This window comes from Amphibalanus amphitrite, unplaced genomic scaffold (genome assembly GCF_019059575.1).
Source record: "Amphibalanus amphitrite isolate SeventyFive unplaced genomic scaffold, NRLGWU_Aamphi_draft 000690F_arrow, whole genome shotgun sequence".
NCBI lineage: Eukaryota > Metazoa > Arthropoda > Thecostraca > Balanomorpha > Balanidae > Amphibalanus > Amphibalanus amphitrite.
In genome coordinates, this window is record NW_024882184.1 from 17,040 (window position 1) to 44,130 (window position 27,091).

General features: G+C 44.6%; 3 protein-coding genes across 3 annotated transcripts in view; 2 read left to right on the plus strand and 1 right to left on the minus strand.

Moving 5' to 3' along the window:
- Positions 1-667: 667 nt before the first annotated feature.
- Positions 668-12,047, plus strand: LOC122364653 (keratin, type I cytoskeletal 9-like). Its single transcript, XM_043335260.1, has 2 exons — positions 668-826; positions 11,922-12,047. Exons 1-2 carry the CDS (start codon positions 668-670, stop codon positions 12,045-12,047), a joined length of 285 nt encoding a protein of 94 aa, XP_043191195.1.
- A 1,643-nt stretch (positions 12,048-13,690) lies between these two features.
- Positions 13,691-27,091, minus strand: part of LOC122364657 (glycine-rich cell wall structural protein 1-like) — a 32,758-nt gene continuing 19,357 nt past the window's right edge. The window contains exons 2-3 of the mRNA XM_043335264.1: positions 14,621-14,808; positions 13,691-14,112 (exon numbers count right to left, since the gene is read on the minus strand). Of these exons, the coding sequence (XP_043191199.1) occupies positions 13,987-14,112; positions 14,621-14,800 (306 nt within the window). The 5' untranslated portion in view covers positions 14,801-14,808 and the 3' untranslated portion in view covers positions 13,691-13,986. The remainder of the gene's footprint in view (positions 14,113-14,620; positions 14,809-27,091) is intronic.
- On the plus strand, positions 23,086-26,903 carry LOC122364656 (glycine-rich RNA-binding protein 3, mitochondrial-like). The gene is made up of 3 exons (XM_043335263.1): positions 23,086-23,149; positions 26,157-26,376; positions 26,644-26,903. Exons 2-3 carry the CDS (start codon positions 26,167-26,169, stop codon positions 26,770-26,772), a joined length of 339 nt encoding a protein of 112 aa, XP_043191198.1. The 5' UTR covers positions 23,086-23,149; positions 26,157-26,166; the 3' UTR covers positions 26,773-26,903.

The following is a 27,091-nucleotide window of genomic DNA, read 5'->3' on the forward strand; positions in this document are numbered from 1 at the left end:
ATGACCGAAATACTTTCGAACGTACTTGTTATGGGCTTTCGTTTGCTTTTTTCCGCGTCTTCCTAGCCCTCTTCGTTTTCGAGTTAGACGGGGGGGGTCATTTTGGCCCCCCCCCCACCAGGGCGAAGGTGGCTCAGACCCACACCAGGGCGCGGGTTAAATGCGCCGGAGTTCTGATGCCACGCAAGTTACCAGGAAAACATCAGTTTCAGAGACGGCTAAGAAGTTTATCCGGTAAACGTTACATAACAATCCAAGAAACAAATTTCTGGTCTCTGCAGGCCACAGTTCCTCGACTAACTGGTTTTGGGCCTCGGAAAATCCCAGCAGACGGCTTTGTATAAAGGCATGAAGCCTCCGGTGAGCCTAATTCTATCGAGTGTCATCGGTGTGTACACTGTACAGTGAAACAACACTAAGGTCAGTCTGTGACATAGGTGTATGGTGTGCCATGTGCCTCAAACGCTTTTCGTAAAATGCATGATCTTACATTATAATGACAGAAAAATATGCATGGGAGATATCACTGTTTAACAAACATCGTACTTTCCTCAAATACCTATCAATTCTGCCAACTTAATGTAGTTTATAAATAAAAAGATTTAATAACTGAAAACACTTCGCAAATAACCTTTCTAACGCATCTTCTTTGTTTTCAGACTCCATCATGAAGACCGCCGTCGTTCTCGCCTGCCTGCTGGTGGTCGTCACTGCCAGGCCCCAGTTTGGATTGGGCACTGGTTTCAGTAATGCTGGCTCTTTCCAGTCGCAGCAGACCGGCTTTCTGGGCAGCGCAGGACGGCAGACCAGTTTCGCCAGCTCTGGGGTAAGACGGACAGGGGAGCGAATAAGTTTGGTCCGAGATACATATATATTTACCATCTTTATTATGCATATTATGGTATATGTGTGTCCGGGTTGCTGTGGTTAACTACAGACTCAGGGGAGGAGCTGTAACTACTCTGTAACTACAGAGTCAGGGGAGTACTGTAGAGTCAGGGGAGGAGCAAACGTCGGAGCTCATCTTTTACCGATGTATAGAAAACACCTTTATGTGGAAACGGTAGTTTATCGTAAATTGCGCCCGCTGGGAAACAGGGAAAAAAACAAGTAGGTTTATATTTTGGCTGAATGTTTTCGGTCAGAAACACAGGTTAACCCGCGCCCTGCTGGGGGGTGTTTGAACACCCCCCTTGTGGTTTTTCGCGAATATCTCAAAAACGGCGGCGCGGAGCGCCGCCGTTTTTGGTACACCTTATCATACATCAATTCTACATATGTTGTGAAAATTTCAGACCAAGGTCATTCAAGGTCAGGTCACCAGGTCACTTGAAGTGACCTCACCTCATAAAAAGTTTCAATGTCTGTCATAGCTACACCGAATGACCGATCGCTTTGAAACTTTCAGCGATTGCTAAGAGCAATAGCATGTACAAAATGTATATCTCAGAATTTTGATATCGATGACCTAAGGTCAGGTCAATTTTGCGACCTCCCCATTATAAGTCAATGGGAGAAAATTGAAATGCGCCTCTTTTGGATGAAAGACATTATAAACACTCCCAAACACCGAATTACAAGTGGTTTAGACACACTGAACATGAAAATGGTGTCCGTGACCCTTGTTTATGCCCTGAGGTCATCTTAGGTCACGAATGGTATCTAACAGTTTTTCGCAAATAACTTTTGATAGAGGCATGCTAGAGCGATGAAAACGCCTTAGATGTGTTCAGCTCGACGATACGGATCGACTGATATGCAACATGACCCTTTCCGGTCAGGTCATGACCTTGACCTGAGGTCAAATTTTCAAGTTGACCTTTCAAGGTCAAGTTATAGTTCATTCGATGCGTCTTCACGAGAGGAACACAATGCCGGTAAAAGTAAGCTCGTACAAGGCTTGGGTCAAAAGTTATTGCAGAAAAACTGTTTCCGAAAAAATCGGCTATTTCTGCAGTTTTTGCCCCCTGCAGGCAAAACCATTGACGTTAGGTCAAATCTGAGAGAATTATCCAGAAAGGGCGTTAATAGGGCTATCGAATGCGCTTTTCCGCGGCGCTGTAGCTCTATTGGTTCCCGAGTTATGCGTTGGCTTCTTGGAAATTTTCGACATTCGACCTGGAAATCGGCGAAATTTTACCTTCAATGACCTCTGGTGACCTGACCTTTGACCTGACCAAAAAATTGACCGAAGTGATTTCGTCATAATTTTTTACGTTCTTTCGAACGCCGCCTTCCGCGTATCGCTACGTGTCCCAGGAGCCGAGTTACAAGGGGGGTGTTCAAACACCCCCCCCCCAGCAGGGCGTGGAAATCCAGGACCCCCAGCCGGGCGCGGGTTAATATAGTGATATCGCTATAATATCAGCACAACAGCCCAAGATTCAATAAGATAGTATTTAATAACAGGGGCGCGGGAACTACTTTCCGACTGGGGGGGCACACCATAATAGAGATTAACCTAGGGTACCCCCAAATCTAGTTTTCTCACCGGTTTTAGGCCACTTATTTTTCACCCCTCGGCTTTTTCAACAAAAAAAGAAAACATTTGCAAAAAAGTGTGGTATTCCGTCTCAAAGCTGTGGGGGCACCGCCCCCACGGCCCCAGAGTTGGGGGGGGGGGGGGCAAGCTGCCCCCACTGCCCCCCCGGCTCCCGCGCCTATGTTTAATAATATTCAAAATACCTCTAAGTGCCGTATAATTTCTTTCCAAGTGCCACAGGTCTTTCAGAGGCACTTAGGAGGTAGGTTGTACTGATCTTTGGCTTATCGGTCTAAGAATATATCACCTGATATCATCATCCTCATCCTCATCATGTACTGCGAACAAAACAAGTCTATGCAGGGAGGTGCAAAAGCACTCGGTGCTTACATCGAGGCACCACTCCCGTCACCTATACCAGTGATGTCATTTTCCAAAAAATGTCTGACCGATACCGACCGAAACCAAAATTTGGGAAAAAATTTCCGACCGAATACCGACCGATAAATCCCAAGCCAAAATTTGACCGAAATTTGACCGAAATTCCATTTGCTATTACTCTACCCCAAAATTAAAATATTTGGTAAATTCTGATGGAAAATAATGGGAAATGGCATTTCAGTCCAAGTTCAGTCAATTCTTAGCCACTGCAAAATACATTTTGTGGTAGAAGTTACATCGCTGAGGGTAGCAACACATGGACCTCACTCCTCAGCATTTCACAGCTTTGGTTAATTAGAATTGTCAAGAATCTACTGTGGTCTATGTAAGGAAGAATGCTCATTCATGTTGCAAAAGCACGATCAATTAGTAAGTCAAATGGTTGGTAAAAGGTACCTATGTTCATGACAACATTCCCTAGGAGAAAAGGCGGAATCAACACACCAAAAAACACATCAAAACTGCTTGGAAACTTGCCTTGAGTCTTGAGATGTGGTCTGAGATACTCTACAAAGAATTTGACACTGAAAATCCAGCTGAAAAGGCAGGTATTACAGGGCCTCGGCTAACATGTTAACTGGTGGGCCAAATGGCCCACCAGTGACCCGAAATGGCCCACCAGCCTCCAAGATTTGGCCAACCAGTAATTTTCCGAAAAATAATCTAAGTTTTCACATTTTCACATTTCAAATTGAATTAGCAGATCTTATCGTACATTTTCAGGCTGTTAAGTACCCATCGGTGAAACATATTCTTGTGAAAAACTTCAACCTATTGTTTGCAATATCCCCTTTGGGTAAAAAGTGGACTATAGTACCCGCAACTTAAAAAAAATCCACCACCTACGTCTGTGCTGTATGATTTTTACTTTGATTTCGACAGACAAACGGACGTCCAACGGAAACAAACGGACATCACCGGACCCTGACAGTTCTCGTCCGTTTCTCGTCCGTTGGTCCGATCCGGTGAAGTGTGACCGAGGCTTGAAATTTTATGCAATAATCGTGATAGACGTCTGCCTCTGTCAATTACAGATAGTGTCGGCGGCTTCCAACCAATCGAGGTCTGCGAGAGTTCTTGCAAGCTTTCCGATCGATCGAGTGGTTGCAGTCACATAAGCATCTGCCGCAGACCAGTTGGTTACAAGAAAAACTACGAATAAAGAACAGACCAGTTCAGACGGTCGGGGATAAGCCTGCGAGCGATCTCAGAGTAGACGGCTCGCCGATAGACACGATATAAGCCAGAGTCAAACTAGAGGTAGTTTCGGCGACTTCCAGCCGATTGAAGTCTGCAAGCGATATTATGCGTCTTCACGACCGGTATGATGCTTCCAGTCACACATTTGACCAGTCGGACGAATTTCGAACCGTTCACAGTCAGCGTTCCAAAAATTTCTGATTTGGGCTGAAGATGACACTCAAGAATAAGAATGGATAATTTTCCACTCTCACATTTTGGGTGGCTAGAATTTTCCACTCATACACCCAAGAGAAATCTGAAGTTTGGGACACTGTTCACCAGAAGTGTACATAACTTTTTTAAAAAATATTAGGGTTGCGCAGTGCGCTTGGGCTTTTGAGTCGATTCTTTTCCATGCGAATCATTTTCAGAGATGTTGGGGTTGCTGCTATAACCCCCTTTTGGGGTTCCTGCTACAACCCACTTTATATATAAAGTTGCACTCGTGCTGCTCACAATTCCTCCCGATCCACCCGACAACGCCCGATTCCGTCCGACCGCTTCCGAATCTCCGTTATAGTCGGCGAGCGATCCACTCAGGGCTCGCTGATTTTTAACATCCGACCGGCCGTAAGTTATCGTCCAAAGTTTTGTAATCTGCGTCAATATTTTGTGCATACTTTGCGATTTCATGTGCACCGCCGGAGTACCACCACTGAGAGAGTTGTGGGTCCCTTATACTCTCTCCTCTCTGAAGAGTCGGGGGGGGGGGGGTCGAGCCCCGTTTTTTCTAATTTTTTTTAATGCCATCCTGACGTTTTTTGCAGAATAAAGTGGCCGAAATCTGGGGAGCAATCGAAAATTGGGGGGGGGGGGGGCTATGGCTACGAGGGTCAGTCCATGTCGCTGCCCAAGTGGCCCACCAGTCAAAATTCCTTAGCCGAGGCCCTGAGGTATTAGGTAGCTCTGAGCTTGAATTTTGTCCCAAAAATGAAATGAAAATTCATTAAACGGGCACTTTGTCTTATCTCTTGTTTTTTTATCTTTACAAGAAAACAAAATATGCAGACAAAATTAGTACGAAGTGGCGCAAAGGTAATAGAAGAACCAAGGATTGACTTTTAAGATTCTCTCTTCCCTAACGAAAGGATGTATGATGATGACGTAATATTTACTTATATGCAATTTTGGTCGAATTATTGGAGGGAAATTAATTTTCATGTAGTGAATTAAACTCACAATGTTGATTTCATTAGAATTAAATATTGTGTTGGATCAATTACTTCAAAAAAATAATTCACGAGGCAGCATGTAACAATCCAAAACTTTTTTTGCAGCAACTTAATCAGCTGGTTTAAGGTCTCTGTTATGGCGCATCTGTTTCGAAATCCTTCCTTGTGTTTGGAATGTGGAAGATTCCAGAAATTGGACATGGGCCGAATCTGTAGTTTTTGTCGAGATTCCTATGTTTTTATGTTGTGGTCATCTAGATTTCAAACATTTGGTTGGTACAGGGACCCGCAGTTGCTTCTGTACACACTAGTATTTCAGCGTATTCTTGGCCTGTGACACCGTTGTAGGCGAATTGGGAAATGATTGTGTGCTTATTAAAACCACCATATGTAGGGCTTTAAACTGATGTGCTGCTCTCCTAATTCAGTTATCTTTTTATGGCTATATCAGCAAAACATTGTTTTCAGCGCTTTTTCCTGCCCCATTCCTTCTGAAACCTGGAACCGCTTATTCCATTCACTCCTGCCATCTGACGATGGTCGTGCTGATTACTAGTTCCGGCGCTAGTTACTGCTCCAGTTTTGCACCCGGCACAAACTCAGGCGGCACCGTGGCTCGACCAGTGAGGGTCGGACCGAGCCGACTGCCTGGGGCGTGGTTAAATCGGACGCCCTGCTGGGGAAGGGGACGGGAGTGAGGGGAAGGGGAGGAGGTGGTCACGTGGTCCGTCCAAGCTCACAGACGACCTGTCCCGCGCCCAGCCATGTTCCGTGATCCAAAATGGCACGAGAGCTGTGGAATGCCTGGAGGAGACGCTTCGAAAGCGAACTTCAGTAGCACTAATTTACCATATTCTGTGGAGGTAAATGAATATTATCTTAATGCAGAAAAAGTTGTATGCCTAAGCTGTATAAGCTGTATCTTTTTAAAAGGCGTAAATAGGATTATATTTTAGGGAATTATAGGTTTCGTATACACAGTGAATTGTGTTACATTAAGCCGTTTCGCTCTTATGGTTACCAACTGAAGAGTTATCCTTTTTTCTCACATGGAATGACAATACAATAACAATACGAATATAACCAGACGTTTCGTACAAAAAAGTGCCTCCGTCAGTGGCAAGAAATAAGTAACTAGGCATACATGTTTTCTTTCGATTAAATCGATGAAGAAGTTATCTTTATAAGATATATTTTCAGCAGTTTTTTAAGCACATCATGGGAGCTTATAAACATTTGTGTATTTTATCGGCAACCCGGCTGGCCATACCGAGACGGTGCCGCATATAGTTCTCATCGATGTTAAACCTACATTTATTTTCTCCACTGACGAAGGCACGTTGTTGTCCGAAACGTTGGGTTTTATTCGCATTGTTTTTATATTGTCATTGTCCGTGAGAAAAGCATACTCATATGGACTGGTCTCAGTTCATGTAGAAATTGTTGCACATTCATCAACACAGATAAAATGAATATTAACCCTCACCACACATATAAGTAGAGGTAAGTAGACCGCGCCCCCTGTTTTTCACCAATAAATCGCGGCAAAGCGAAGGATTGCGACGATTCTTTGGTGCCCTAGAGTTAATCAATTTTACAACTTCCCGGAAAATTAAATAGCCGTTATCATTGTTGCATCTTCTCCGATAACTTTAAATCCCGGGACCAAATTACTTTTAACCTGTGATTATTTTTTCTAGATCATGTCAGGCCAGAAAAGCAATCAAAAGTCAGCGCAATCTTCTGTGTTTCCATAGTCGTTTCGTGATTAAGGACGTGACAACATGTGAAATTTACTATCTAATGTTTGTCTCATTGATTGTTGTGGGTGCCAAGGTCACGTGAAACTCAGGTTAAAGGGACTATCCCACCTTTAACATGGGGTTTGAGTTGAGATAGCCAAGTTTGCGGCGAGGTTCAGAAACCACTATCTATCTAGGTTGCAACCCCCGCGGCCTCTTGGTGTTGAAGAAATTCGTTCCCTTCATTTGAAAATGGGCCTTGTGCAAGGCCCTATCTTCAACATGGAGCGACCGTTAGTGTGACGTCACCTCGTTTAGTCATTCTGATTTAAATGGGTTTGTTCGTTGAAAAATCGCTTAAAACTTGGTCTGAACTTTGTTGTGGTGCCTACAGAGTAAAAAGAATCAGCTTTATGACAGTAATGTGGCCTGGGGAAGGAGGTAATTTTGGGCTGTGACGTCACATATTTGAAAGTTTGTGTTTGGAAATATGGGAAGCCTATAGATGTTTAATGAAAAATAAATGCCAGAACCGTGTTCCTGGTCATCCAATCTATAAAGTCGGGCACAATTTAACTGGTTTTAACAACATTTTAGAAGGTGGGATAGTCCCTTTTAAGGCCATTTACTTGAAATGATCTCGGTTAACTTCCTTAAATGTACACCTTTTTACTGTGGTTTTTAGGAAGTGTTGGTTTGAAATTTAGCACCCATTCTAGCATTTGAAAACTAGGCATACTTAGGCATCAGTTATAGTGCCTATGCAATATGTTGCAAGGCTGTAGTTAACATTCTTTGGATAGCCGGCAGAACGCCTAATGGGTGATCTGGCGCGACCCGTCCTACCCCAAATGATTTGATACATCATCTTTGATCAAAGCAAGTGCAAATTCGGAGTCAGAAGCAAGCCAAATCCCAGCAAACTTCACTTGTAGAAATTCTAGCAGGACCCAATGTTCCGTGCCTTTGGGTTATTAACCTAATCTGGGAGGTCAACCAATGACCTAGGATCTCAACATTGACCAGGACATAAAAATAATTGGCTTTCGCTCGTCAGTGATGACCAGGACCCTAAAATCATCGGATTTCTCTCGTCACGAGCAGTTTGCTCTTTTTTTTTTGCTTTTTCAGCGAAGCTCTGGCTCTTTTTATCAAGGGCCGAATGGCTGAGGGTTTCTACGCCCCTCGCTACATGTAAGACGCTGAAAAGAAATGCCTAAATGGGTGAGGGTAAAATTTCGATTGGTTTTTGAGTGCCGAAGCCCGAAACACTTTAATTTACTTCGATAGCAGTTTTTAAGACCAACGAGCTCGAATACTATAACTTCTTGAACAATGTAAGCACCAGATAAAATGAATCGGGAGAGAAGCGGCTCAAGATTAAGGAGCTATGAGACACTTAATAAAAAACGGCATAGATTAGAAACTGCACCTAACTTGCACTGGTTTTTAAACCTTTTCGTTGCAGACTGGTAGATTAAATTTTAGGATTGATTTCAGCTGATGCTCAAATGATGTAGAGCTATTCATTCGTTCATTCATGCGACCATCCATTAATAAAAGAAGCCAGTGATAAAATTGTTCATTTTAGATAAGGGTGAAATACAAACTCAATAAAAGTTTAATGATACGGAAAATTTGACAGCTTTTATAATGAATAGACAAATAACTTTAACAAATCAAAGTTGATAGCCCCAAATACGTAACACAGTTGAGGGCATTTTAGGCCATCACAGTATTTGTCAACAATTGTTGTTGGGGGGACTGCAGGGGAGGGTGGTTGGCGGCTCAAACTGCCCCCCCCCCAAAAAAAAAAAACGAAACCGATCATCCGCGAAAAGAACTATTGAGCTCGAATCGAGGTGACGAATCGATTTATAGGTATGCAGGATGACTAACGATGCCACTTTTTGACTTCTTGTGTCGAATTAATTCCATCCTCTTCATAGCACGTCAATGCTTATACTATTTGGTGCGACTAGCCTCAGAAATGTTCTGATTTGAAACTAAAACCGTTTCTTCGCAATTAACTTGGCCCACGTCATCCCAGCTTATGCACGACAAAAATAAAATAATGTTTCAGGATCACTGGCCTGAATTCCAATGCTTAAAGTTAACTCAAAACCGGTGTGGCTGAGGCACTAACTATTCGCTACATCTCGTGACGGCCACCATTGTGTTGCATTTTTTCGGTAAGCTATAAGTTAATAAGAAAGGATTGGTGAATGGGTTGAAAACAGCCCTCACCCTCCACCCCCCTTTCTTCTGGAAACATAAGTAACCAAAAGATCTAGCGATTGTTTATCCACCTCCTCTGCCGCCGCGCTGCGAGGCCTCGATTTGTTCGGTATGTGGATTCCTGAGCGGTCCTCCCCGGAGGCAAGGTGAAAGGTCATGGCCTGTATCAGAAATTTATACGCTGTTGAATATGTTTTATAGTTCTTCCAAGGCCTTGGATACCGTTTTATTATATCTGATAAGCATTTCACTTTCTTGTCAATCAATACATTTAAAGAAAACTTTATCATAATCTCATACTGCGGCAATTGTAGTTCTGCTTACGGTTGCCTCTTTATGATACGGGCCACCACCACCTCCGCTGCGCTGGAGCTCTGGCGTTCTACCCCTCCCCGCTACGGACCGGCCCTCGGGCTAGGTGTGTTAGTACTGAGCGCAAACGTGTAGTAGTCACGTGACTTTCATTCACGTAGCGGGAACGGAAGCTATAGGCGATACCAAGGACGGGCTCTGGGGAGGCAACCGGCACGGAAAAATAGCACGATTGTAGTTTTGGAAGGATATCTGTTGCGGTAAGAGGAATTATACAAAACGTACGTCTTAGGAGCAAACATGTGTTATTCCTCCATACTTTGCGCTACATTTCCTTTCTCCAATGGCCAGCACTTAGCAAATAATAGCACAATTCTAAATTGGTAATATATTTGTACAGTAGCAACTGCGGGTCCCTGTACCTGCCATATGAAAGTATCTGCACCTGCAAATACCTGCAATATGGGAGAATGTGGAATAGTAGAACACCTGTGAAATGTAAATGTGATCACTGCTAAGTGCTAAGTGCTAGCTTCCAGTCTTCAGAAACACATTTCAGTAATTCAAGTTATTTTTGTCCTTGCATTTTGATGACTGTATAATGATTTTTGCAGTCAATACTTCTTTGATTACAGGTGATAACAGACTGGAATAGAGTTTCAAAATTGTGTGTACTTGTGGGGCCAACTGAGTCAAAATCAGCCTGCTTGTAGTTGTGGTTGGACAATGGGTGGCTGCTGCCTGCTGGGTGGGATGGCTAATGAAGTTGCCAAAATGTGGCATTTGACATTTGGGGGAAATTTTGCAACTATCATTAACATCCCAATAAATTTCATTTTAACTAGGTAGGCAAAAATGGAATACTTTCTCTTTTTGAAAATGGTTTCACTGGCAGGGTGACCGAAAGTGTCCGATTTTTGGGGGGCCTGACCGACCGATTACCAAATCGGTCAGCATATATTTTCGGTAACCGAAATTTTCGGTAACCGATTGACACCACTTACCTACACAATATACATGCAGCAACTTCACTAAGCACATGCATATGCATTTACATCCCCCAAAATAGCCTAATCGCGTATTAACCTTCGCCCCAGTGGGGGGGGGGGGGCATATGTTACCACCCTGTCGGTTTTTTTTCGTATAAATAAAAAACCGCGGCGCGTAGCGCCGCGCCGCTTGGGGTAGCTTTTGGTACATCAATTTTGGACAATGTGTGAAATTTTTGACCCCAGGTCATGTCAGGTCAGGTCACTAGGTCAAGTTAACTGACCAAACCTAAAAAAGTTTGCAATCATGTCCAGCCTGCAGTGTTTGTCAGAGAGGTTTCAAACTTGGTGGATTACATGATGTTATGGGTGCCTACAATTTGTATATCTCGGATTTTTTATATGCGTGACCTAAGGTCAGGTCAGTGGCATGACCTTTCCATTATAAGTCAATGGAGAAAAACGAAAATGCCTCTAGATCCGTGTGTACGCATAGGAACAGTCCAAATATTTCAGGATAACAATGATTTGGACCACCCGTGACGACCAAGGTGTCTTTTTTGCTGATAGCCTCTTGAAAGGTCATCCGAGGTCATTTGAGGCTACTAACAGTTTTTTGCCAATAACTCTCGATTGGAAAGAGATAGAACGCTGGGGTTGGCCTCATTGTGTTTGTCTTGCCGAGACGCATCAACTGATATGCAACATGACCTTTTCCGGTCAGGTCATGACCTTGACCTGAGGTCAAATTTTGAAGTTGACCTTTCAAGGTCAAATTATAGTTCATTCGACGCGTCTCGGCGAGAGAAACACGATTCTGGCATTAGAAATGACCTAGCTTTTTTAGTCAAAAGTTATTGTCGAAAAACACTTTTCTTAAAAACAGCTATTTTTGGAGTTTTTGCCCTCTGTAGGCTAAACCGTTGACCTGAGGTCATTTTTGATGATGACCTTATCAAAAGAAGAGTTCAAAAGCTATCGATTGCTTTTCCCAGCGTTTTTCTAGCTATCACAGTTCCTGAGATAATGACATGTTTTCTGAAAAATATAATGACAATTCGCAAATTTTGAACTTTGATGACCTCTGGTGACCCTAATATTGCTCTAAGATGAAAAATGACCTAAATACTTTCAAACGTACGCATCAAGAGCTATCGACTGCTTTTTACCGCGTCTTTCTAGCCCTCTTAGTTTTTGAGTTAGAGGTGGGTGGTAACATATGCCCCCCCCCCCCCCCCCACTAGGGCGAAGTTGGCGGAGACCGCCACTGGGGCGCGGGTTAACTGAGTGATTTCTATTTCAGGGATTCGGGTCCGGTCTGGGAGGCTCCTTGACCGGCGCCAGCAACTTCGCGGGCCAGGGCCTGGGCTTTGGAGCAGGACGTCAAATCGGCAGCACCAACGCCTTCAGTAACACGTTCGGACGCTAACCAAGGATGCTGGACGTGACGAATAAATACCGACTGGTGAACAGCAAGGAACGATGACAAATGAACGTGTTGATGGTGGATGCTGGACGTTTGCCCTGTCCGAGATTGGCGTGGAAGAATCCATGAACTTGCGGTGTTCCTGTCGTGCTGTGTGTTATCGAGTGACTATTGGTTGTGTGTTATGTTGCATGGCGCCTGGTCTTATTTCTAGCGACCAGTGTGCCTACTGACACGTTTCTATTGCTCTGCGATATTTCTATTGTACAAATATATGTGAAAATAGTTGTCAGGTTTCAAAAGAAGGGAAAATTTGATGGGGATGCACCCCTTCCGTTGATGGACCCCTTCCAGGTTTTCCATAAATCACGTAAAACTTCTCGTAATGGCGATGTTTTTTAGTCCCGAAAGCTTCAGTTCAAAGTGAATTGAGGTCAGGTCACCAGGTCACAAAAGAACATCTAATAAAATTTGAAGAATAATGATGCAAGCGTCCAGCTCAGCTTTGTACAAATTTTTACTGTATTGGTGCACTAGGCCTTACAGCACCAATGACTTGGTGGTTTCAGAGTTCTCAATAACATTTACCTTCCATCTTTGCTCGTCTGTCTGCTCCGGAAAGCTAACAAAACTGAACCCCTTTGATGACAGATAGTAGGGGAAGTTGGGGCAATGCCGGAGTTGGGGCAAAGCCGAAATTCGAGATATTTCGAAAACCGTAAAACATGGATGCCACCTGTCAGTGATGCTCTGAAGCTTAAGTGACTACAATTATCGCATGTTTGTTACGAGTCGTCATTGGGAATACTTCGACTGTGAGGGCGCCAAGAGCGTTTTCAAGGTACGTTTCCCTTGTACTACATGCGCCTTTGAAGCTGCATTTCTTACTCATTATGCTACCGTTTGTCTGGCCAATTCGGTCAAGTAATCTTTAGCATGTCTTTGCATAAGTGTGCTGCCTATTTGAAATTTATACAGCACGTTGAAAAGTTATGGGCCTGCAAATGAAAGTATGGCTGGCTGGGGTAATGCCGAAAACGTGCGATTACACACGTGTTAAAAGCACGCTACGTGGACTTTACTGCTGTAGAATAGCAACGCGTATTTTTAGTCACACAAATTACACTTTCAACCGATACAACGGCCTGTTACCTATAAGGAATAATTTACCTGGCATTTTCTTATTATATCACACAATTATAACTTCCAGTGTGCACCGCGTCCTCAAGCTCTTAAAACGCGTGTCAGCTTTGATGAATTCTGGATAAAGTTTGAGATAAACTGGCAAAACATCAATGTCGGCATTCCCCGTAAATCATTTCTCCCATTTTCGGCTTTCCCCGCAGTCCGGGGCAACGCCGAAAAAGTCACTTCTTTGATATTTTTAGTTTGTGCGCTTAAGGGTATGCGAATTCATCAAATGCGCCTGGTATGTTTGAAAGGCAAAAGACTGGCCTCTCGAATGACGCCAACAAGAATAGCTTATGTTGTCTACCTTGCGTGCTACGGGCGTCACAAAAAAAGTCTTCGGCGTTCCCCCAACTTCCCCTATGTTTACCGAACGTGCTTTTGAATTGTCCATGGAAATAAATGTGCGGCAGCACCTATATACAACACATCACAAGGAAACACTATTATTCCGTATCTCAGCTGGTGCCAATTTATTGTTTCACAAAACTAGCGCCACATGCAAATGCCATTCTGTTGCAACCCCTAAAACATTTAAAAAAAAAAAAAATGTAGCGCCTTTATCGAAGACCGATACGCATCGAGCTGAAATCCATCTATAAAATCACCGCGTTAGCTTCTCAACTGATGACCGAAAACGCCGTTGGTGGTGAACTGACGCCCTCAGAAGTCCAAACTGGTAGACTGACGACCTCTAGCGTCCAAACTGATGACCTGACGACCTCTAGCGTCCAAACTGATGACCTGATGACCTCTAGCGTCCGAACTGATGGCTGAGGGCGCCGGTGTTAGCGAACTGGCGACCTCCGAGTAGACCAGTACCCTGCCCCAGATGACTGCCAGCAGAGTTCAGAGAGGCGCCGCCCAGACCAGCGAAGCCCTGAAACGGAACCGCGCGTGGTCATAATTGGGGTTAAAGATGAGCGGAATATTAAGCACAAGTCTGAGGCTGTGATAGCAGCCTTGCTTTAGCAGCATGAAAATTGTTCAGGGGTTGGTATCGATGCCTATGCATGCGTCTAGTCTTTATTGAATATCTTTCATTAAAATTTGAAACTGATAATACCAAAAACTCTCAAGATGTGCAACCATCATTGAAATGAATGTAACGGCGAGGGTAGCACAATGAAAACAGTTAACCGATGACATTACCAACCACAATGAGTACTGAAATATCTGATAAGATGCATTCTGTACCTACTTCTTGAACAATTCCACAAAGGCTTCCAAATAAATATTTGGAAGTCTTTGTGCAGCAGTTTAAGGAAAACCAGTTAGCAGTTTAAGAAAAATCTAGGCAGTTATTAAGCATTCCCAGAAAGACCTTTATGACACTTAAGTCATATTTCAGGGATGTATTTACTAAAAAAACGGGTGGAAATACTCACCCCAGCATGGCTGTTAGCTCCCTGGAAACCTCCAGAACCAAAGAGGCCACCCCTCTGGGCCTGGAACCCTCCCGAGCTGGCACCTCCAGCAGCAAGTCCAAGTCCTGCTCCAAATCCCAGCGGCTCAGGCTTGGCAGTGACGGCCACCAACAGGCACGCGAGAACAAAGACTGCCTTCATGACTGGATCTGGAAACGGATGCTCGATAGTCAGAATATTTATTTACCTTTTTGCGTAGCATCTCGGATACGGTTGCTCGAGTAGCTATTGCAAAGAGAAAAAAATATGCTGGTAGCTGGCGACAGTTGCAATGCTACAGCCATTTCTGTTAGCTTTGAGACAGCATACCTGAATATTTTTTTTTTATATAAAAACTGATTTTATTTAATCCATCGATATGCGTGATGGATCTACAAATTATGCAGCTCAATACACAAAATATAAGTCATTTCATTTTCAGCTTTCAATTACGTTGGATTGAATGTCATCATAACAATTCGTATTTGTATTTGTATTTGTATATTTAAAATCGCCAACAGACAATAAGTCCACTTAAAAGGCGAAGTCAAAGGGACAGTAAAACAGCACCCACCCACACACACAACACACACATTCACCTACACACACACACACACACACACACTGGAGATAAAAACACGTAGAGTTATAAACACAGGAGATGTAAATAAATAAATAATAGCCTAAAAAGCCTAGTAAACAAGAAACACTAAAAGCACAGCGGATGCGATCACGCCGCTTCCAGCCCTTTCACATAGTTTAAAACGTGTCCTCTGAAAGTGTAAAAACTATCGCTAAAAACATCAGCGGGACTTCTAGTTAAAAACACGTTCATGGCCTTCGGTAGTCGGCGCAGAAAACCATCCCCGACGGTCCGCACGCGCCAGGAAAGCTCGGCGAAGAGCCGCTGTGAGCGGGTTGATCGCGGCGGCACATGGAGCGGAAATCTACCAAGGAGGTTAGAAGAACGGATTTTACCGGCCAGGATATTCCTCAGGAAGAGCAGGTCGTGTTGGTTTCTACGGACAGACAGTGATGTAATACCAAAATGATGCAGAAGAGAAGGTTAGGACAGAGAGGAACATGGCGAGGATGTGTGGCTATCCATACAGGTCTTGAGTTCTTAAAGAAAAGTTAGCTCACCTGATCGTAGAGGGTGCTCACGCTGGAATAATTTCGGATCAACTGCTCATTGCAGTCATCACTTCTCCGTTTTATACCTAATTTCAAACTGGTTTTTCCAATTCGTGAATGCTACTGTGTCAGAAGTTCCGAGAAATGTGTGGCCTAAGCCACGGCGTCACTTGTCTCAAATGCGGTTGGTTATTTGTATGCCGCCCTGACATTCATGCACTGCCTAACGAAGGCTGTCTACATACAAAATGCACCTTTAGACGAAAGACAAGGAAATGGAAGAACAATGAACAATGTCTGAACATCTGTTGGGTCCTTTCTTCATGGGCTCCATGCGGTGATTAGCTTTCTATGATTTCATGCTTTGTTACAAATAAAAATGAACTATCCTAGTTATATAAGCTTTGTTTGTCAGAAAATAGCGTTGTCTGTTGACTTGACAAGTCGTACGCTAAAAACGCAATGCAACAAATCAACGATACCTAAGTTTGAAGCACAACAAAATAATGGTCACAATCGAAGTCAGCAAAGTATGCCGCCAATCAGCGTCATGCGGCCGGCCGGCCGTGCGGACGCTTTTGCGAGACTTATATCTCAGCAACCACTTGACCGATTTACATGCGGTAATTTTTGTAGGATAGCTTCATTCCTTCTACCAAGTATTGGACTATCCTTGATGTATGCAGGGGGATGTCGTCCCGGTTTTTCCCATGTATTATTCGCCAATCAGTTTAACACTACCGGTGACGTCACTGGTGGATCGCCAATCAAGGCCGGCCGGCCGGCCGGCCGGGCCCGTAGAAGGCCAAGCGCAGGCGTTTTCAGAAAAGCGTAAGCCGTATACATACAGTCGTGTATAGAGTTTTGCTGTGATTCGGCTCTCCAAGAGTGCGTCAGGGTACCAGGACCCGGACAAAGGTCATAGTGAACCTCATCTGATAAAATCCGCTCACCACTTAGTAGCCGACCAGGACCCTTCACCCTCGTAAAACACAAAAGCTTGCCGGTCATCAATCCACCTGCATCTCTGCATCTGCTTACTAACTATATCGACCAGTTACTGCAGCCGTTTTGGAGCGGCTCACGGCCGATAACACACCGGGTGTGCGCTAGCCGCCGGTGCTAAGCGCTAACCATTGAGTGCGCGTGGCCGACTGCCGCCCCGATGGCGCTGGCCCCCGGCACCGCGCCGGCTGGGCGGGGCATCTCACTTTTGTTTTGTTTTGTTTTACTTTACTTTTATTGTGTTTATTTTTTATGTGTTTTCTTAATTTCCCATCATTACGCTGATATTTATTATTACCCCCTCGTGCCTCATTTGCACTTTTATATGCATGATTCATTTTATGAATCATGCATATAACCCCCAGCCCGCGTCCGGCTGGGGGTCCTGGATTTCCACGCCCTGCTGGGGGGGGGGGGGGAGGAAGGGTGTTTGAACACCCCCTTCTAACTCGGCTCCTGGGCCACGTAGCGATACGCGGAAGGCGGCGTTCGAAAGAACGTAAAAAATAATGAGGAAATCACTTCGGTCAATCTTTTGGTCAGGTCAAAGGTCAGGTCACCAGAGGTCATTGAAGGCAAAATTTCGCCGATTTCCAGGTCGAATGTCGACAATTTCCAAGAAGCCAACGCATAACTCGGGAACCAATAGAGCTAAAGCGCCGCGGAAAAGCGCATTCGATAGCCCTATTAACGCCATTTCTGAGTAATTCTCTCAGATTTGACCTAACGTCAACGGTTTTGCCTGCAGGGGGAAAAAACTGCAAAAATAGCCGATTTTTTCGGAAACAGTTTTTCTGCAATAATTTTTGACCCAAGCCTTGTAAGTGCTTACTTTTACCGGCATCGTGTTCCTCTCGTCAAGACGCATCGAATGAACTTGACCTTGAAAGGTCAACTTGAAAATTTGAGCTCAGGTCAAGGTCATGACCTGACCGGAAAAGGTCATGTTGCATATCAGTCGATCCGTATCGTCGAGCTGAACATATCTAAGGCGTTTTCACCGCTCTAGCATGCCTCTATCAAAAGTTATTTGCGAAAAACTGTTAGACACCATTCGTGACCTGAGATGACCTCAGGGGCATAAAATGGGGTCACGGACACCATTTTCATGCTCAGTGTGTTTAAACCACTTGTAATTCAGTGTTTGGGAGTGTTTATAATGTCATTCGTCCAAAAGAGGCGCATTTCAATTTTCTCCCATTGACTTATCCCTCGCCCGTATTGGTGTTTTTCCAGCCGCGAACGTATAAGGGGGGGGGTCCGTTGGACCCCCCCCCCTTGCCGTTTCGCCCCTGATCGAGCTAGAGCTTCGCGGAAAAAACAAGCGTGTTGCCCGTCACGAGAGGAAGCCGATGATACCTAATTTTAAGGTCCTAGGTCATTGGTTGACCTTGCAGGTCAGGTCAATGACCCAAAAGTCGGGAAAATCGGGACCTGTTAAAACGTCGTAAAGTGTGGCTGCTATGGGGGTTTTCGGGGCGCCGATCACGAATATCATGTTAGTTTTGATCACAGATGATGTCTTTATGCATTTAGTCCAGGTCGGGTCAGGTCAGGTCAGGTCAACCAGTAGGGGTCCTGCCGGGTATTCCTAGTAGGTGTCAACCGCCTCTGACAGCTTCCTAACATGTTACGAAGGTACCAAAACTACTTCGTAAACGTTCATATGGTTACTAAATTCGAATTCAGCTAAAAAAACTGGCCTAGAAACATGTAAAACTCGAAAAAGTGAACCGAGGTCACCAAAGGTCAATGACCTGACCTGACCTTCAGATGACCTTGACACCCACCCTAATGCATGGGGGCAACATCATATCACATGTTTGAACGCTTGAAACCACGAAAAGACTGCAAACGCGCGGCTAATGCGAGCCGACATACGCCGAATCGCGATTCCGGCCAAACATGGTCTCGAAAAGTAGGTCACAGGTCAAAGGTCATTGGGGTCAGGGTCATGAAATTTTCAGGGTGGGTGTAAAATTGATCAACGCGAGGGTACTGAAAGTTTCGTTGCGATCGGCCGCTTTTTACGCGAGTTATTCGCGAAAAACCATGGGGGGGTCCGTTCGACCCCCCCCCCCCCCCTATACGGGCGAGGGTTATAATGGGGAGGTCGCAAAATTGACCTGACCTTAGGTCACCGATATCAAATTTCTGAGACATAATTTTTATAGATACTGTTACCCTTATCAATCGCTGAAAGTTTCAAAGCGATCGGTCACTCGGTGTAGCAATGGCAGACATTGACACTTTTTATGAGGTGAGGTCACTTCAAGTGACCTGGTGACCTGACCTTGAATGACCTTGTTCTGAAATTTACACAACATGTGTAGAATTGATGTATGATAAGGTGTACCAAAAACGGCGGCAGGGCGCGGGCTAGGTTCCAAAATGTTGAAATGTTTTGAGGCCTATCTAGCCCCTATTTGTGGTTCATCTTACGATACAAGGTTGCTCAAAGGTCAAGGTCACAGAGGAGTATCCTTGCTAGAGGCTATTTCACTGATTCAATTAGTAATAATAAATAAGACAATTTTGTCATCCGGAGGCTCTAAATGAAGGCTTAGAGGAAAATAGATGCCAGATTCGTGATCAGCGGGTACGAATCCATCATAAACGACCTTTCTTGTGGTAAGGTCAACCAAAGGTCGCTCGAGGTCACATGAGGTCAACATGAAACTTGACCTTTTCCAAGCAAAATATATATATCATTCGACGCGGCCTAACAACGCGAATGCGATGGTACCACTGCCGCAGCTCTAGAACCATTTTTGTCGAAGTTATTTGCGAAAAATTGTAATCACAGCTCGGGGTCGTTGACCTGACCTCTGACCTCAGGTCACCAAAACTTGTTTATTTTAATCTAGGTCAAAGGCTACACAACCGTGCTCGTAATTTGTATTTTTCTCTAAAACTCTATTTTGAGCAGATATTTGAAGTTCGCGTCTGTGACGCCGACCGAAGTTTGCCTTGCAGGGGTCTAGAAAAATTGACACTGTGACGTCATCAACAGGGCAAGGTCCACATTTTGTTACTTCAGAAGATGTCAAATTGATGGGAGAAAAAGGTACTGAAAGTTTCGCTTTCCTATCCCTAAGCGTTCGGGAGCTATCGCAAATATTCGCCAGGGGGAGGGGGGGGGGGGCGAAGAACGCCCCCCGGGCCCACGAGGGTTAAGGAGATCGTGGGTGCCCTTGTGGTGGTGAACTGATAGATGAAATGTACGACTTCTTAACACGAAGGTACGGACTGTTGCAGACTTTAAAAAAAAAAATCATTTAGAAAAAACATTAACCCGCGCCCTGATGGGGGCATTTTGCCCCCTGTGGTTTTTCTTGAATAGCGAAAAACGGCAGCGCGCAGCGCCGCCAAATTTTGGGTACCTTCCCGGGCATCAATTTGACACCTTCACACAAAATTTCAAGTCACAGGTCACCTCGGGTCAGGAGTTATGAAGGTCAAACTGAGGTCATGTTCGAGTAAAAATGAGCAAAAAACATGACATCTTGAAACGCTCACCAAATCTAACAGTTAGCAAGCCATTTTAAAGTTCTTTATGTGGTTGTGTAGAGAAGAAATAGCGCTACAAAATTGCTATCTCGGATTTTCGAAACTTTGGGATTTTCACCCCCAAAAATCAAAAAAAAATATTTTTTTAGAAAAACTCAAAAAAGTTCCAAAAATTTTTCGAATTTCGAAAAAAAAACGGAATATATGTGATAGTCCCTGCACTCTTCGATATACATACCAAAAATTTAGATCAATACCTCATTGTTTGGCCAAGTTATAGCGAAAAAACTGTTCAAAATTAGTGACGTCAAATTTTTTAACTCAATTTTTAGCAATTCTAGACCACGTAGCGCAAAACGGAGACCACCATTGAACTCCGCGTGACGAGCTGCATCGAATCGATAACCATTTTATGCAAAATATCAACTTTAAAATTTGACCTAATTTGACCTGACCTTGACCTGACCTTCACCAAAACATAATCTCAATTGACCCCAAGGGCTGCCTGTCCCACATAATCGTATTTGGCATATAAAATGGATCATAAATCCTGCATCACATGATATTTTTAATTTGTGACCCTCAGTGACCTGACCTCTGTGACCTGATCTGGTATCAGTGACCTCAAATAGCAAAATATGTGTTTGAAGAACATTTCCCCATCGATGATTTTCAATGAAATGCATTTTACTCGATTTTACAACGCATTTCTTGAAATGCCTGTAAACGGTGAAATTCGACCTTTGACCTGACCTGTAACGTCATCGGTTTGACCGAGGTCAATGAAATTGAGTCACAAGGTAGTTCCCCGTTGGGGCTATCCAACGCCGTTTGCCGCTTGTCGCTATGTTGCGTGGTTCTCGAGATCTTAGGGGGGGGGGGCAAAATGCCCCCCCCCCATCAGACCGCGTTGCTCGGCAGACCCCATCAGGGCGCGGGTTAATACCTGGAGATGACTGCACAATGTTTGAGCGGGGACCCGAACAGATGTGTGAACACATCGGTATCTTTCATTTGCAAAAAAAAAATATGCGAAGTGTCACAAAATATGTTAATAGATAAGCATGTATCCTCTATATGGCATGCATGACAGATTATTCATCGGAAAGTAATAGTACAGCCCACCGCTAAAGTAATGCAGGGTTTTACCAATCTCAACGGTTGGCTTTGACTGGTGATTGTTTAACCCGCGCCCCGCTGGGGGGGGGGGGGGGCAGAATCTGCCCCCCCCCTCCCGTTTTTCGCCAATAACTTCTAAACGCGTTACGCCAGCGACGTCAAACTTTCAGTACCTTATCATACATCAATTTGACACGTTCCCTGAAAATTTGAGCGAAATCCGTCGGAAAAGTTTTGAGAAATTGACGTTTTAGTGACGTCATGTTCGCCATTTTCGCCTCAAAAACGGCAAAATTTCAAACGCCGCTAACATCTTCATTTTTAAAGGAATCAAGACGTAACAAAAAAGGTTATACGTGATTTTACTTTGTCTATCAAATGGCTATCTCGGTTTTTTTAAAATTTTGGATTTTGGCCAAAATTTTTCCAAAAAACTGACTTTTTTGGGAAAATATTTATAAAATCCAAAATTTTGAGTTTATCGAAAAAACCGGAATATATGTCAAAGAAGTGGTCTATGTGCACCTACATACCAATTTTTAGAAGAATCGGTTCAAAAATGTGGGAGTTATTCAAAATTTTATGACGTCACGACACACATAAATTTTGGAAAATGATTTTTTTTGGAAGTTCTAGACCTCGTACGGAAACAAAAATAGCACCATTCGATTCGCCGTGAAAAACTGCATCGAATAGACACCTTTTTAGGCCTTAACAACCAACTTCAAAATTTGACCTCACTTGACCTGACCTTGACCTGACCTCGACCTGAAATTCATCCAGAGGCGGTCCATATCACTTATTGAGTGTGCCTATTGAATTCCATGAGTAAAATGACCCATAAAACATGTGTCGCACATGCCCTTTTCTATATTTTGTTTTTGGTGACCTGACCTGACCTGACCTGACCTTGACCTTGACCTTTGAATGACATTGTGTGCAATGAATATTGTCTTGGTAGTCTAAGAACACGTTTTGGGCAATCAGTCTCAGTCCATTCTTCGGCAACTACGGTGCAAGGCCGATACTGTAGAAACTTGTATTTTGTACCCTTGACCTGACCTTGACCTGACCTCTGACCTACTTAAGCAAAAAAAATTGGGCTCTTAAGATCCGCCTTGTTGATAGCTTTCGATTGCCGTTTTCCCCGTCTTTCTACGACCATCGGTTCGGAAGTTAGTCAGGGGGGCAGAATCTGCCCCCCCCCCCCCCCCAGCAGGGCGCGTATGGCTGAATAGCCCAGCGGGGCGCGGGTTAATGCGGAGTGATCGAAAAGATGATGTCAATAGCTAAAGTTGCAGCTGCAAGGGTGACGATACATATAAGCTACATTCAAAGTTTCATTGTAGTCTGGCTAATCGTTCCAAAGCTTCAGAAGCAGAACATACCCATGACTGAAACCGCACATTACTTCTGCTGTGGACTGTACATCATTGCTTTGGAATCTTCTTTGTCTACCTCTTCCAATTAGCGTTGGGTAACTGTAACCGTAAATAGTTACTCAGCAGCGCTTATTACTGCAGTCTAAACTCTGTTTGGCCATGCCACAACACCGAACGCGTGTAAGCGACCAACAGGAAAACAACCGTTTGTCATCACGACCATGTAACACGCGGAAATATTGGGCCGGGCCGGTTTTTAACAGGTCTGTCACGGGCTAGAGCGACTATATAGGGGCAGCTTTCCGTTTGTTTTCTACCAGTCTGCAGTTTGAGCCATTGCTTAGAAGTGTCTTTTTACCAGGTGAGTCTATTATTGAAATCAGTGCCATTAATATAACATTGGTATCACGAGTGACTTACTATGATTTATGCATTTTAAAGGCAAAATCTAAATAAACTAATTTAACCCTCGCCCGTATTGATGTTTTTTTTTCCAGTCGCGAACGTATAAGGGGGGGGGGGGGTCCATTGGACCGTTGCCCCTTGCCGTTTTTCCCCTGAGCGAGCTAGACCTTCGCGGAAAAAAACGAGCGTGTTGCCCGTCACGAGAGGAAGCCGATGATACCCAATTTTAAGGTCCTAGGTCATCGGTTGACCTTCCAGGTCAGGTCAATGACCCAAAAGTCAGGAAAATTGGGACCTCTTAGAAAGTCGTAACGCGTGGCTGCTATGGGGTTTTTCGGGATGCTGATCACGAATATCATGTTAGTTTTGATCACAGATACTGTTTTCATGCATTTAGGCCAGGTCGGGTCAGGTCAGGTCAGGTCAACCAGTAAGGGTATTCGTAGTAGGTGGCAACCGCCTCTGACAGCTTCGTAACATGTTACGAAGGCACCAAAACTACTTCGTAAATGTTCATATGGTTGCTTAATTCGAATTCAGCTCCAAAAACTGGCCTAGAAACATGTAAAACTCGAAAAAGTGAGCCGAGGTCATCAAATGTCAATGACCTGACCTGACCTGACCTCCCGGTGACCTTGACACCCACCCTAATGCATGGGAGCAGCATCATATCCCATGTTTGAACGCTTAAAACCACGAAAAGACTGCAAACGCGCGGCTAATGCGAGCCGACATACGCCGAATCGCGATTCCAGCCAAACATGGTCTCGAAAAGTAGGTCACAGGTCAAAGGTCATTAAGGTCAGGGTCATGAAAATTTTAGGGTAGGTGTAAAATTGATTAACGCGAGGGTATTGAAAGTTTTGTCGCGATCGGCCGCTTTTTACGCGAGTTATTCGCGAAAAGCCGAGGGGGGGGGGTCCGTTCGACCCCCCCCCATTACGGGCGAGGGTTAAGCAGGGGTGCGGAGCCAGAGCCGGAGCCACCGGAGCCGGCATATTTTGCCCGGAGTCGGAGCCGGAGCCGTAAAAAAGGGGCGACTCCGGCTCCTGTTTGTTTTTGAAGAGGTAAACATGATTGACCTAGTTCGTTTGACAGTACAAGGCAGTGACAGTACATGTGGTGTTCAAAATAGCCTTGTTATGCAAATACAGAAGCAACGTGAACCAATCCCATCGTTTTTTTTTTTTTTTGCTCCACCCGTATATAATTGCATAGGGGATGTACTGAGTACTGGAGCCGGAGCCGGAACCGTAGCCGGAGCCGCCGGAGCCGGAGCATTTTACTCGGAGCCGCAGCCGGATCCGCCATGACATTTCACCTGGAGCCGGAGCCGGAGCCGGAACCGATTTTTTTTCTCCGGAGCCGGAGCCGTCTGAAATTTCCACGGCTCCGCAACCCTGATATTAAGTTTAACCAGCTGCATCACTGTAGACATGATTTGATAAATAGGATAATTAAGTGTGTCCTAGCCACCTATGTAGAACAAAGGCGCACACCCTCCCAAGATTATTTGTCAAACGATTGACCTCGACTTAGTATCAACGTGCAATGGACCAGCGCGAATTTACTCTAACAGAACGAAAGACATGCCATACAGGAGGCACAAAAGCTGTCATACACTGGCATTATTAACCCGCGCCCAAGTGTGTGTGTGTGTGGGGGGGGGGGGTGTTTGAACACCCCCCCCCCCTACGGTTTTTCGCAGATATCTCAAAAACGGCGGCGCGGAGCGCCACTGTTTTTGGTACACCTTATCATACATCAATTCTACACATGTGAAAATTTCAGACCAAGGTCATTCAAGGTCAGGTCACCAGGTCACTTGAAGTGACCTCACCTCATAAAAGTTTCAATGTCTGCCATAGCTACACCGAGTGACCGATCACTTTGAAACTTTCAGCGATTGATGAGGGTAACAGTATCTATAAATGTTTATCTCGGAATTTTGATATCGGTGACCTAAGGTCAGGTCAATTTTGCGGCCTCTCCATTATAAGTCAATGGGAGAAAATTGAAAAGTGTCTGTTTTGCACGAACGCTATTCTAGACACTCTCAAACATCGAGATGTAGGTAAAATTGACACATTGAACCGGAAAATGGCAACTGTGACCCCTCGTTATGTCCCCGAGGTCATCTCAGGTCACGAACAGAATCTAACAGTTTTTCGCTAATAACTTCTGATAGAGGCGTGCTAGAGCGCTGAAAACGCCTTAGATGTGTTCGGCTCGACGTTGCGGATCGACTGATATGCAACATGACCTTTTCCGGTCAGGTCATGACCTTGACCTCAGGTCATATTTTCAAGTTGACCTTTCAAGGTCAACTTATAGTTCATTCGACGCGTCTCGACGAAAGGAACACGATGCTGGCAAAAGTAATGTCATGGCTCTTTTGAGTCAAAAGTTATCGCCGAAAAAACGATTTTCGTAAAAAACGGCTATTTTTGGGGGTTTTGCCCTCTGGAGGCTAAACCGTTGACCTGAGGTCAAATCTGAGAACATAACTCAGGAAGGTCTGTAAAAGGGCTATCGAATGCGCTTTTCCGCGGCGCTGTAGCTCTATTGGTTCCCGAGATAGCCGTTGGCAGTTTCCAAAATGTTGAAATAGTCAACATTTTACCTTTGGTGACCTCTGGTGACCTGACCTTTGACCTGACCCAAAAAATGACCGAAGTGTTTTCGTCCTTATTTTGGACGTTCTTTCGATTGCCGCTTACCACGTGTCGCACGTGGCCCAGGAGCCGAGTTAGAAGGGGGGGGGGGGGTGTTCAAACACCCCCACACCAGGTCGTGGAAAATCCAGACTGACACTGGGGCGCGGGTTAACAGTTTTCAAACAATACGCAGAGATCGTCGTAAATTGGCAAAGAATAAACCAAATTTTGCATTACAACTAAAAAAATCACACCTTTACCCTGCACTTCAAATTCAACCAATTTTACGTTTTCTCGCATTTCCAGAAGAGCAGTCATGAAGGTCGCCGTCGTTCTCGCCTGCCTGCTGGTGGCAGTCGCTGCCAAGCCCCAGTTCCGTGGATCTCATCTCGGAGGACTGGGCGGATTAGGTGGTGGATTTGGCGGAAATGCTGGCGGAAACGCCCAGTCTGGCTCCATCCAAGCCCAGTCGACCGGTCCTTTTGGCGGCACCAGCCAGATCCAAAAGAGCAGCGCTAGTGCTGGAGTAAGTTTTTCTTCGATTTTTACTTCAAATATTTTTTTTACCATCAAACAAGCCAAGCCGGTGCGTAATGCCCCACAATGCTGAGTAGGCTCATACATGGCAAATATCGTTAAATATCTGTTATTTATCATTCAGTCTCATCCTAAATCATCATTAAACTAGTTTGACCAAACCAACTATTCAGCATTGAGTTATTGGTTAATGACACTGAGCTGCTCAAAGTTATATGATCCGTACAATATTTATAAAATCACAACTTCTCTGCAGGGATTTGCGTCTGGCCCGGGATCGGCCTCCTTCAACAGCGCCGGTAGCACAGTCGGACAGAGCACAGGCCCGTTCGGAAACCAGCAATTCGCCAACAACCAGGCCACCAGCAACCAGTTCGGACGCTAACCTCCAATACGTGGAGCTTCGTGCAACGTTTCGGCGAGGACGTACGGACGTCGAAAACTGCTTCAAATATTTTCTCTTTTGCAAAATCGTGGAACGTGTAGTGCTGTCAATTAATACATACATGTTCGACAGTACGTGTTTTCTCGCATGGGGCAAATTTTGAGACAGTAGCTCTCGCCGGGCCAGGGGGGGGGGGGGTTGATGCAACCCCCTAAGGTTTTTCGCGAATCACGTAAAAACGGCGGCGCGTAGCGCTGCAAAATTTGGCATACCCTCTGTGGCAACCTTGTTGCACTTTCCCTAAAAATTGCAGGTCTCT

Bases quoted from the DNA above. Each gene is read 5' to 3' on its own strand.
- LOC122364653 (XM_043335260.1), top strand. From the start codon at position 668: ATGAAGACCGCCGTCGTTCTCGCCTGCCTGCTGGTGGTCGTCACTGCC. The intron at 827-11,921 runs GTAAGACGGACA...TTTCTATTTCAG, and splicing joins CCAGTTTCGCCAGCTCTGGG to GGATTCGGGTCCGGTCTGGG.
- LOC122364656 (XM_043335263.1), top strand. From the start codon at position 26,167: ATGAAGGTCGCCGTCGTTCTCGCCTGCCTGCTGGTGGCAGTCGCTGCC. The intron at 26,377-26,643 runs GTAAGTTTTTCT...ACTTCTCTGCAG, and splicing joins AGAGCAGCGCTAGTGCTGGA to GGATTTGCGTCTGGCCCGGG.